This window comes from Neopsephotus bourkii, unplaced genomic scaffold (genome assembly GCF_033783945.1).
Source record: "Neopsephotus bourkii isolate Nb327-2 ecotype Australia unplaced genomic scaffold, CSIRO-AGI_Nbou_v1 NB_1358, whole genome shotgun sequence".
Taxonomy (NCBI): domain Eukaryota; kingdom Metazoa; phylum Chordata; class Aves; order Psittaciformes; family Psittacidae; genus Neopsephotus; species Neopsephotus bourkii.
In genome coordinates, this window is record NW_026901837.1 from 1,437,148 (window position 1) to 1,449,629 (window position 12,482).

At 39.0% G+C, this 12,482-nt stretch overlaps 1 protein-coding gene across 1 annotated transcript in view; it reads right to left on the bottom strand.

The window, feature by feature from the left end:
- Positions 1–12,482, bottom strand: part of PREP (prolyl endopeptidase) — a 97,662-nt gene that overhangs the window by 78,531 nt on the left and 6,649 nt on the right. The window contains exons 3-6 of the mRNA XM_061366746.1: positions 7,771–7,904; positions 4,734–4,864; positions 1,900–2,109; positions 602–723 (exon numbers count right to left, since the gene is read on the bottom strand). Of these exons, the coding sequence (XP_061222730.1) occupies positions 602–723; positions 1,900–2,109; positions 4,734–4,864; positions 7,771–7,904 (597 nt within the window). The remainder of the gene's footprint in view (positions 1–601; positions 724–1,899; positions 2,110–4,733; positions 4,865–7,770; positions 7,905–12,482) is intronic.

A 12,482-nucleotide genomic window follows, 5' to 3' on the forward strand; every position in this document is an offset into this window, starting at 1 on the left:
AGTCACCTGTTTCAGTTCCAGTAACACAGTCCACACTGTATTTGTGTTAATAAAACTTGCTGTAGGGGAACTGTAAAGTCTCTACTGTAAAGCACACAGTATTAACAGTTTTTAATTTGCATGCCTCCATTCTTCAAGTAAGCAGAATAGATGTATTTCATTTTCAGGAAAGACATCACAAAAATAAATCTAAATAAAATAAATACATGGCAAGGAATATCTAGACATGCTGATTATTGGAATAAGCTTTTTGTTCAGGGACTAAAGACTGCAGCTCAACACTGACTAAGAAGAAACAACTATAGTGACACATTGTCTTATCAAATGATCCTTCTGTGTCCTGGAAGGTGTATCAGTGAAGTGTCCTCAGTGAAGAAAAAGGGTATGTGATTGTGTCATTATAGGCTTGAAGACCAATGTAAAGCAAACTAGACAATCATATTTTCAGCAATTCTTAGTCAATTATTCTTAGCTCAGTGATCAACTCTGCAACACTAATGAAAAGCATTTAACAAAATATTTCCTGATTCGTAGCTACTATCAGTGTGAGAAACTGAAAAACTGAATGTAACAATGACAAGCTTCAGGGTGTTTACCATACCTCAGCTCCACCCATCCATTTTGGCTCATCAGGAAATTCAGCACATAGGATATCTTCTGACTGGTTAGTTCCTAACACGTGATAATGCAGCTTTTGGTGCAGATTAGTGGAGGTCTCAGTACCTAGTGAAATGAAGATATTTAAACCAATTAGTTCTTAAGGAAATCCAACAACCAAATAAAACCCTTAAAAATTTCTGTATTCCTCTGCATATAAAAGAATAATTTAGCAGAGAGAACTAGCACTGCTTCAGTCTACAACCATTCACCTCAAAACAAACACCTCCCTACAAGACAAAACAGAATATCAAACCATGCTGCGAACCTGTTACCCTTTCCTTTTATTGCTGACAATACAATCTTTAAATTTAAAGATTTACCACATCAAGATCTACTTTCTATAAATACCAAGCAAAGAAAAACAACAATCCCTGCCACCCTCTAATGCTGTTTTTGGTCCCATCTCACCCTGGGAAACTGAGGGAGATTTACTGCTAAGTAAGATTCCTAGAAACCTTCATATTTCCATGTGCTGAAAACAAAACGAAGTCTTTTAAAGCACTGCATGAGGTGCTACTTGATTATTTTGTTGTTGTTGTTGTTGTCCCAAGACATCACCTTCTGAGCTACAAACGTAACTAAAAGTAAAAAACTTGCAAGTCTGGTAAAATGACAGGCTCCAAAAGCAAAAGCTCTCTCCAAGGTTTAATAAAGAGCACAGCTCCAAAAGAAAATTATCAGCAGCACCGCCTTATTGTAAGAGCTGCTAAATTCCTTCCCTACTGACACTATTCAGCAATTTATTCCACTTTTTGCACTGCTCCTTGAATTCTGCTAGCATAAACATTTTGTGTTGCTGTGCTGTGAACCACAGATGAATTATTCTGGCTGTATAACAAAAACCTTATGCCCCAGATTGCTGAGGCATATCTGGTCAATCTCCCAAGCCACTTAACCTATCCCACAAAAATGAATAAGGAGATCTAAGCAAGCTGTCACCAGACATCAAATTCCAGCCTTTCATACACTTTGTATGAAAGCTAAATAAATCATTGCGGAGAAGAAGAAAAGAAGCAGCAAACTTTTAAGAGAAAGACAGGGACAGACAGACAAGAGGATACTCACACTAACTGAGCACAGGTTTTTGTCATACAAGACATAATATGATATTTAATTGTATAAAATAGTACAGACAGTTATTTCAATATAATCTCATAGAGCTAATTGTTTGTTACAATAAATTTACTGAAAAGGTAATTTTGCTTCCCCAAAGCGTGCAATCAGTACAGCCATACTTACCATCGCTTTTCCCATCTTGTTTTGGATAGCAGTTGTAGAACATGCCTTTTCCATCATGAGTCCATGCCATGCAGCTGAATTTAACTCTCTCCAATGTGTCAGGAAGATCCTCAGGACCTTCTACTTTCATAAACTTGATAGTAACCCAATCAGAGCCACTAGAACTCAGGCCATACGCAAAGTATTCACCATCTTCACTGAATGCATAACCTAGGAAATTGGAGTCAAGCAAAATAAAGTAGTAAGCAGCAAAAGGGATCAATATTTTCAAGAAAGTGTTTGTTATTTTGCCACACTACTTCTTATTATTTACTACATGCTAGCCAAATCCCAATGAAAGAGAGGTGAAATTAGCAAAATAGTTAAAAGAGCTGTGTTCCGTGAACACTGAGAGAAGAGGGTATGCTCTCTAAAAGACAGTGCAAGCAATTATATCTGCTATCACTTGGGATTCACAGCACTTTTCTAGTCTCTGTGGATTTTGAGCTGTTCACAGATATGAGTCCAAGCATGCATACTTGGAAAGCATGGATATACCCAACAAATGAATTATGATTTGAGTAATAATAACTTCTCCTTCCCTGAGTTTGGAGGAGAAGCGGAGACTGAAAATGCACACAGGTAGAGAACTTGAAGTGAGATTTCAGGAGAGAAACAGTAGCAAAGAAGTCAACAGAAATTGAGAAGCAAGCAATGCATCCTGAAATACAGCAAATAACACTTCAATATTGGAGTCACTGAAAACTAGACCCTGCAGAAACCATCAAAACTAAAGTAACTGGAAAAATTCGCCACTGGTTGAAAATGGATTAATCCCCAGCATGCTTTGCTAAAAACTCTGATATATATGTTGCTCTACCCAAACTGAGGAAAACATGATTCTGAAAAAAACTCAAGAGCTTCCGGCATAGCTGATAAGTATCAAACTCACTCTTGCAAATCAACTCAAGTGAGGAAATTAAATTATCACAGGCCTGTACAGACCTCAAACTACTGAAAAAACACACAAACAAGATGCATTTCATAGAAGTCGTAGGTTTGAGAGGCACCATTGTGCCTTCCTAACATACTATCCCCTATAAGAACACAAAAGTGGCCATTCTGATTCAGAACAAGATTCCACCTAGCAGTCCTCAGGAGCAACCACAAGGAGACGCTTACAAGAGTTAAGAACAATGCAAGCACATGTACTATTTTCCTCATTCTTGCAACCTCTGACTGCTTTTAGCTTAGGAGACTTCATTTCCATGAAGTAGCTGGTTAATCCTCAGTGCTTCCCTCCTCCTTGACCTTGTTCAGCTTGCTACAGGCTAAACCCATTTTTTTGCACCACCAGTGTCCATTGGGAAGGGGTTCTACAAATCTACTTGTGGCATGAACCATCACCTTCTTTTATTTGCTCTGGACTCGACTCCACTGCCTTAATTTGATATCCCCTAATTCTTGTAATAGAAAAAGGATGATTAACCAATCCCTTTTAGCTCTCTCTCCATGCTACTGCATGACACAAATGATTCCATAGACCTCTTATTATATACCTCGTAAACTGTCCCTTTTCCAAGCTGATTGATCCAGGCACTTGTCTCTAACCTTTGCTCCATACCCTCGATTGTTCCTACTGCCCTCCTCTGAACCGTATTTCAGAGCCCCTTTTGAGCTGAGGGGACTGGAACTGCATTTAGTATTCAGTGCTACTCTATAAATCTCTGGGTTGCTAATGTAATGGTGTTTTCTGTTTCATTCTCAATTTCCGTCTTAATAATTTCTGATACTTGATGTGCTTGTTTGGCTGCTACTGGTAACCAGGCTGACATTTTCATGGAACTATTACAGACTAAGAATTGCTCCCAAGTGGTCATGGTCAGTTCAAAGTCCATTCCATCCATTCCTCTGCAAATGAGATTTGGATTGCTTGTCCCTGTGCTTCACTTAATTTATCTGCACAGAGACTTTTACTTGTTAATTTATTGCTCATTTGCTACTGTGAACATCTTCTTGCAGCTCTTCATTCTTCAGCTTTCACCTGGAATAACTTTGTATCTCCACCAACACTGCTGCCTCACTGCTCACTCCTTTTTCTAATATGAACATAGTGAACAGTGTGAGTACTAGCATAGCCCCTGACAGAACTCTACTTATGATTTCTACTTTGACAGTTGACCAGCTATTCCTGTCTCTGCCTTTAAATCAATTATGTATCAACATCAGGAGTTTCCTCCTCCTGTTTTGTGGCTGTTGGTTTTTTAAGTGCATTCAGAAGGAAACTTTGTCATAAGCTTTTTAGAAATATAGAAAGGTTATATGAATCCAATTCCTTATACCCACACTTAAGGAAAGGCTTCTCACTTCTCACCTTGCTTCTACAATAACCCAACAGGGAGTGGGAAAATGGGCAGCTAACTCAAGTTAAAAGCAACAAAGTAAACACAACTAATATTGTGAATCTCATAAAAGTTAATGTTACATTCCTCCACAGTCTTTAACTTACTGGCTTGTGTTAAAGATGCAAAATACAATTTTAAGAAAATTAGTCAATATAAATACATATGCTTTTTTTCCTTGCTGTGGACAACCTCAGGATTTGTTCATATTTCAGTGGAAACTTGCTGCAAAATTGTAAAAAAAGATGTCAAGAAACTAAACAAAGTTAATTGTGAATACAATGTAGATTTAGAAGTATTCTTCTGAAACATTATACAAATCCACGTCTATTGTGACTAGTTTAATTAAAACAAGCAACTCTAGCCATACATTTGTAGGTGAAGAACTGGAAACCATTTCCAACTTCTGCTAAAGACACAGACTTACTAAGCAGGAACGTCCATCTAACTGACCTCGTAAAGCTACAGTGCCATCATCAGAAAGCTTATTTGGGTCAAGAAAAACTTTGGCATCGGCATCCAAGGAATCTTGTACATATAAAACTCGCTGGTTCTGCAGTCCTGTATTGTAGAAGTGGAAATACCTAAAAGAAGAGGTAAAAATAAGTAGGAAGAACTCAATTTTTCAGCTAGACAAGCATGAAAAACTTGTATGAGATTGTCACAAAGTGGAAAACAAACAAACAAAGATAAATACATAAGGCAAACACAAGCTTCAAGGAAGGGTAGGAATCCTGGTTTCCTCTGTGGCCAACAGGGATTTAACCACCCTCTCTTTTTCGCCCCCTTAGTTCAGAGGAAGCCCAGACACCAATTTCTAGGCCTCTAAAAATGAGAGGAATCTCATCCCGGTGATACAGATTGTACAGTAGAGACTGTAGGATACATTCAAAACACCTTTTAAAAACAAAAGCTGCATTTGACACAGTTCATTTCAAACAAAGCCAAGTATACTATGTTAAACAGCTCGGGCAGCCTTATCATTTCTCTGTTACAAGTATTGCTACAGGTTCCCACTCCCTTTTCTAAGCTGTTATTCATACAGCTACCTTCAATCTGCATCCAGTGGCAGACAGATGCTCAAATGAAACAACTGAAATTTTCATCTGTATTTCCCACTGTCCCTAAAACTGTATGTTTTGAAAAAGTTGCAGAAGCAGAGAATTACAGAATTCTCTTTAGTGAGGGATACTCTTCACATTGTAAGACTGTACAGAGCTCAAAGAAATAAATATCTCTATGTAATTCGTATGTACTACACTTTCCTTCTTTCATAGGACTTCTGAGTTTTTTCACACAAACCTGTGACTTAACAAATCAAACAGCAGCTTCACCTGGAGGAACAAAGAAATTTATGGAGCAATGTTCAAACCTACATATAAGTTTACATATTCCCTGAGACTGTGCAATATTTGGATACAACTGTGGGAACCTGGTAAACCCAGAAGGGGAAACTATACTCACAAAGGCCTGGCTAACAATCTGAACTAGTTATATGTTCAAATACTAAGAATAATGTTCAATGAGTGACAAAACTGAAAGATTCAGAGGAGTAGAAGACACATAGTTTTCCATCTAACCATACATTTTCTAGCCAATTCCATCTCTGAAATACTGGGCAATAAGCTTGGAAGCAAAGGTCAAAAAATGTGACAGACACACCCCCTCCCTGAGCACTCTTCCCTTCTGCAGATTCTACAAAACAGCATTTCAGACACTGTCTTTAGCATCTATTCTTCAGCAGAACATTGGAGAAATTAAATCTAAGAATTTCCAAGTGTCACAGGAAGTTCAGACTTCAAATAGAACAGTTCCTCTCCCTGCCCCTTACTAAGTGTTAATTAACTTGGTAGATCCTTCTTGATCACCTCAAACACCGTAACACACGATTTTTAAACCCCTGTGATTTAAGTTTAGCATGTGTCAATAAACAAGCGTAATACTAAAAAAAACCCTAAGACAACATGTATTAAAATCAAAGTAAACTGTCATAAGCTAAAGCACATTAAACTCCTGGTATAAATATTCTTCCTGGAGGAGAGTGTGTTGCATCAAATTAAGCTTTATCTCTAGTGGAGACTATATTCATCACTGCCATGAACACTTCTGCAACATCAAATTTCAACAGCACTGAAGATAACCACATGCAGGCATGTTTGCACTGTACATGCAGAACGGGTCCAAGAATCCCGAGCAGTTGCTGACCAGGCCTGCTGAAGAATCTGATTCAGCATAGCTACATCTGCATGAGCATCACATACAAAATATTCTTTGCCTGACTCGCTCAAAAAGGCCTACTCTGGATGCAGCACTGCCCTAAACAGTTCCATAGCTTCTAGGCTTAAACCTCACACTGACATGCTATGCTATGTCAGTGACAAACCAACATTAGCTTGGGTTCGCTCCTCACAGTGTACTTTCACAAAAACCCACACAGTACAGACTTTTCCTCCCTTAGTAACAAGTACCTGCATCTTCCTCACAGCATAGGACAGATAACTAAAGAGTAGCAGATTTTTATCAATATATGTGCAGAAATCTCAAGGCAATGAGACATATTCTGCTCTTTCCTATGGATGACGGTGAAAACATACCTGGTATGCCCGGGTGCACACTCAACAAAGATGAAACAAACTGAGAATACCACAAAAGACAATTTGTGTTTCACATGATTTAAGAATGGCTAGTTGTTTAACACTATCTCTTTTTCAACTGCCAAAACAGTCTTTAGATGTTACTAGGTTAACCAGCAGTTTAATCCTTTTACTCCTTTCCTCTAGGATACTGTTAGTGTTTCTCAAAGAGGTTACAAAACTGAGTGGCAGCTGCAGTCTTCCGACCTCGGGTAAGCCACAGAAGCACCATCTCTTTGCCTAACTAAAACATTAAAAAAGTAGGCTAGATACTGGAATATAGGAAGGTTTGTTTATTTCTTAGAAGACAGATCTTTTTTGCATCAGTTGCCTTAAGTCCTCCAAATGATTCTTCCCATCTTCTTCAGGTATAGGATCAGTTTTTCACAAGAGAATCCCACTGGCTATGACTAAACAAAAAATCCTACCAGCTGCTCAAAGTACAAGCAACGTAAGAGCAGTGCTTTAGTGAATATTCAGAACAATATGCACATGACAGAGTTGTGCTGTTTTCAGCATGAGGTGCCTTTAACTATACTGACAGTGACAAACCCTGAAAGGAACTCCTAAAAGTTTTACTTTTAAAAAAGTCATTCTACAAAGTTGTCTGAGTTTTGATAAACTCACAAATCTTCCTAAGACAACAAAAAACCCCAAGAAGATAATATGATTGGGAACTGGAGACAGTCAAGCACCTTGTGCTCTGCATCATGCAACCATATATATTAACAATGGCTTACTTTTCCTACTTCCCAACTATAAATGAATTAATACAATTTATAATTTGCTTTGTTACTAGTAGTTGCTTTTGACTTGCTTCACATTCATAATCACCTACAAAGACATTCCTCACGTACCTCTTTCCTTTCTTGAAGTGGCAACTGTACTTAGGATAATCGTAGAGTTCAGTCATTCGTTCTTTGAACAGTCCTCTGACAGGACACTGCTCGAGAAAGGGTACTGTAAGCTTGTTCTGAGCCTCCACAAATGCCTGAAAGAAAACAATCCCCCCAAAAGAGACATGAACTCAAGCAGAAACACGTTTCCCACAGGAAACCCTATTTTCTGAAGCAATGCATCACAGACATCTTCCCCCCATATAGGTCGTATAGAGTGTTACACCTGAAGATTCTTACACATTTACATAATGGGATGCTGGGGAGGAAGTCCTCATTAGGGACTGCAGTGATAGGACAAGGGGTAACAGGTTAAAACTAGAAGAGGGGAAGTTTAGATTGGATATAAGAAAAAGTTCTTTACTGTAAGGATGGTGAGGCACTGGAATGGGTTGCCCAGGGAAGTTGTGTGAATGCTCCATCCCTGTCAGTGTTCAAGGCCAGGTTGGACAGAGCCTTGGGTGATATGGTTTAGTGTGAGGTGTCCCTGCCCATGGCAGGGGGGTTGGAACTACATGATCTTAAGGTCCTTTCCAATCCTAATTATTCTATGATTATGCCACAATACTGTACTAAGACTGATCTTATATCCTGAATAACTTCCCTCCACAGCAAGCACTGAGGAAGCCAATGTTCTGACCCAAATCAGCCCAAATTCCTGCCATTACTCTTTAAAAGGAAAAAAAAAAACAAAACCAAAAAAACACCCAAGCCTCATGCTTTTAGAAACTGTCTTTATATTTACCTAAATGGTATAGAAAAGCTACAGTATATACCCTTGAGATACCATCTTCTCCATCTTCCCTTACTTCATCACAAATATACATCACTCCAATACTCTACAATAGCTTAAGAAACATAAAGAAGAGAGTCCCTTTTGCCCACAGACAGCACTACTATTTCAGGAGTCCGAAACGGCTGAAAGATGATACAAAACATCATGTGCACCATCTGTTCATCCTATTAACATAACACAGAGGATTAGTTCCAGACAGTATTTCCTGGAAAGGTCAAAACACTGTCCACAGATCAGTTCTTTGTTACAAAGGGCAAGAGTACCTGATCTTGGAGAAGATAACTTTGAGCAGTCTGATTTCTTTCTCTGAGTCACAAACACTTAAGGACAGTGGCCAAAACCATTACTACTCCAGCTTTTTGCATAGGCTGCCACTCCCATGGCATGCACAGAAAAAAATGGCACTCGGTGTTAGACCATTTCTATTTATAGCACAGTACTTTAACATAAAATGAATACCTAAGTGTCTTAAGGGCAACCACAGCTACTAAGAAGCAGACATGCAGGCTCTTCAGTCTCTAACATAGAGCAGGAAGGACAGGACACAGAGTAAGTGGTTGATTCACTGCCAGATATCACAATCATGGCTGCAGTACCACTCTTGGACCCCAGCCTCTTTCCTCCAGCCTCGAACACTGTCCACTCATCTCTTGCTTACACAGGTCTCTTTCCCAGTTGCTCTGAAAGATGCTATTGTTTCTACCTGTCATAAATCAGTCACACAACAAGCATATGAACACAGCACAACTACAAACGACAACAGTGAACTGCATTGCAGGGCATGACCCACAGAAACAGCATGGCTACAATCCATATTCCGTAACTTGTGTTTGACAGCTCTTCAGAAAAGCCAGCTGCTGTACAGAATGCCTGGCATACATTCACCAATTGCTATGAATGTTTACTCATTTACTAATTCTTCAGGTGAAAAGAGGAAAGAATACAGCATAAAACCCTTTCAGCAGCATTTTACAGACATGTGACGTGAGAAGTGAGCACATGGGGCAAGTAGAGAGAGACTCTCCCTTCCATTTGCCTTGCTGACTCAGCAGTGCATAGCCAACAGCTGCACTACATGCTAAGCTGTGTTTTCAGAGCCTTGTCAGGACAAAAGGTAAAGGTGAAAGTGCATTAATTATGGTCAGTCTCCACCTGAGATGTGTTTGCTCATGACTAGCAAAGCATACAGAAACTGATAAGCTTTAAACACGTGAGTGCAGAATTAGTAACGCTCTAAGAACGCTGGGCTAAGTGCTGAAACATGCTAGTTTAACAACACGTGGTTTGGCTATACACAAGTCAACGCTCAAGGATGACATAAAAAAGCAGGCACTGTAAGCACTGAAAATGAACAGATTCAGAAGGCTAACAATGCTGACTTTTGGACCTTTACTCAAAATTAGACTTTAAACACCAGCAAGAATCAAGTGAGGAAATGACACCTTAAGAAAAAGGGAAAAGGTGAATGCATTGCCAAAGAAAGGCAAATTTTTGCTTCTGTTCTCCCTTTGAGGATCATAGTAGCATAGACAACTTCAACACCCAGCATGGCAGCACAGCACATCCCAGTGGAAAGTAAAAAAATAACATCCAGCCTTCACACACACACACCCCCTATCAGATGATGAAAGAACTTAACAAACTCTACCCAAGAATTATGTGTATCTGAGTTTGTTTTCTCTAAATGGAAATGCAAATTTTAAAGACCACATACACAAAAATCTAGACAGCACATGCTACACAAATAAACTACTCATTTTCAGAGCAAAGATGTCTTTAAAGAACATGTATAAAACCATCAATTGCACTGAATGGGCAAAAACACTTTCCAGTTGCATTTACTGGACAGAAACTGGCACACATCTCTTTCATATATCAACAGTGCAATAGAAACAGTATCATAGCTGCAAAGGCATATTGGAACTGTGCGTTACTCACTTTTAATTTGCACAGCCACATCTTAGCATGTCTGCTTTCATTACTCTCATTTCATTCAAAGAGGAGACACAAACTTTTATTTACAAACATGGTAAGAATGCACAACAGCATGTTTACATACTAACTACTGCACTCACAGCTGAATCAGTAGTAATTCTGCTTCTACAGAAACTCAATATAGTTTTCCCCTTTACCTTTAGTATGCACCAAAGATTCGAAGACTATTTGTAAAAGGGAATGACACTGCTATCTGAAAAAGGAGGTAGGAATTACAGGTTTTTGAAAGAGTTCCACCGAGAAGAATCCAGCCCAATTTGGGAACTCTGTTGTTCTTACACTTTTAAGTACAAGGTTGTACTTATGTTCAAAAAGCAATACATAATTGAAATATTACTCTACAGGAACAGATGTCAGCAGAAACTTTCAGAGTAATCAACCTCATCCACCATGCTGAGCTAAACAGATGCCACGCAGGCTATAGGGCTAACAGTAACTGTGTATCTTCATAAGCCTATACAGAAAGATTCTTATTTTACCTGTAGAAATCTACATCTCTTGATTGATCATAACCATTGAACCAGGACAGAATTTGCTAGCAGAAGGACAGAATAAGGGTCTAGGTGAAAGACTTTGCTATGGTCTAAAAAACTGCTTATTTCCCACAAAGTGCAAAAACAAACCAAGAAGTTGAAAAGTCCCTCCAAGTCAAACCCAAGACCACAGTGAAAGTGTACATTTGCAGTTGTGGCCTATGTTGTCATCAGAAGTGTTTTACCTGTATAACACAACTTTTCAACTATGCTGGGGATAATTCCTCAGTCTATCTTGAAGGTCAGTGCCAAATAGTAGCAAAGCACAAACCCACATTCTACATTTACTCTCTCCTACGTGAGGTAGGAACTTTCCCATCTGACCAGGGGCTCAGTTTTTATTTATGTATCTGGAGAAAGGAGTTTTCTTTGCTTACTGCTGTACATGACTACTCCAGCCAAGCATACAGAGGAGGAAAAAAAGCATGTTGATCATGAACATGGAAGAACATAATTCTTGAACAACCGCTTTTCCAAAAGAGATTGAGGAAGTGGCTTGATGACCTTAACCAGCAGTAAGACTGAACCTCTGACAAGAAACAGTTTTGCTTAGCCACCTCCAGATTTCAATAATTTCCTTTTTGTAGAAGATTACATATACACTACATATGAAATACGATCATCCTAGTGACCCGGCTGAAAAAATTCTAGACCTACTTGGCTTTCACTAATTAAAAGTAGGCTGTAGGCAGGAAAGATCCCATTCCTGAACCATCTTAGATCCAACTATCATGTGGCCTTGGGGTGACCTAGATTAAACATGTGTGCCAATAAAAAACTAATCCACCAAAGGCTTCTTTCCCAGAACATCACCTTGCTATACCCATGCAACAGAGGGACAGTTAGTGCAAGAAGGAGAATGAGGACAGAGAGAAACCACAGAACTACCCGACTTAATGGAAACCTGTAAATTACAGTGGATCAGGTACTCACACTGCAAAAATACCTGATAAAGCCAACTACCAAAACACCCCACCAACCCCACCCTTCTATGTTCACTTGTTTGTAAACTGCTAACTATCAAAGCCCACAAGATCATTTGGACTAGCCACAGAATCAATGAGCATTATTTTTTATGATCATAGCTGTTGTGGGTAATTTCTTTCAGTCACAGCCCTGTTAACCCTACAGTGGGCATCAGGTGAAACTAACATGAAAATTCTAGAGGTAAAAACCTCACTTGCCTTTGCCTCTTTCTCCATGCTTCAAGAAATTAGTAAAATTGATGTTTCACTGATCCTATCAACACAGAAACAAAGGCCGACCCCTTTATTACTTCTCTGACCACACCTATGCTTGACATGTTTGCTTGACATGACTATTTCTGCTATGTCTAGAAAAGCAGAATT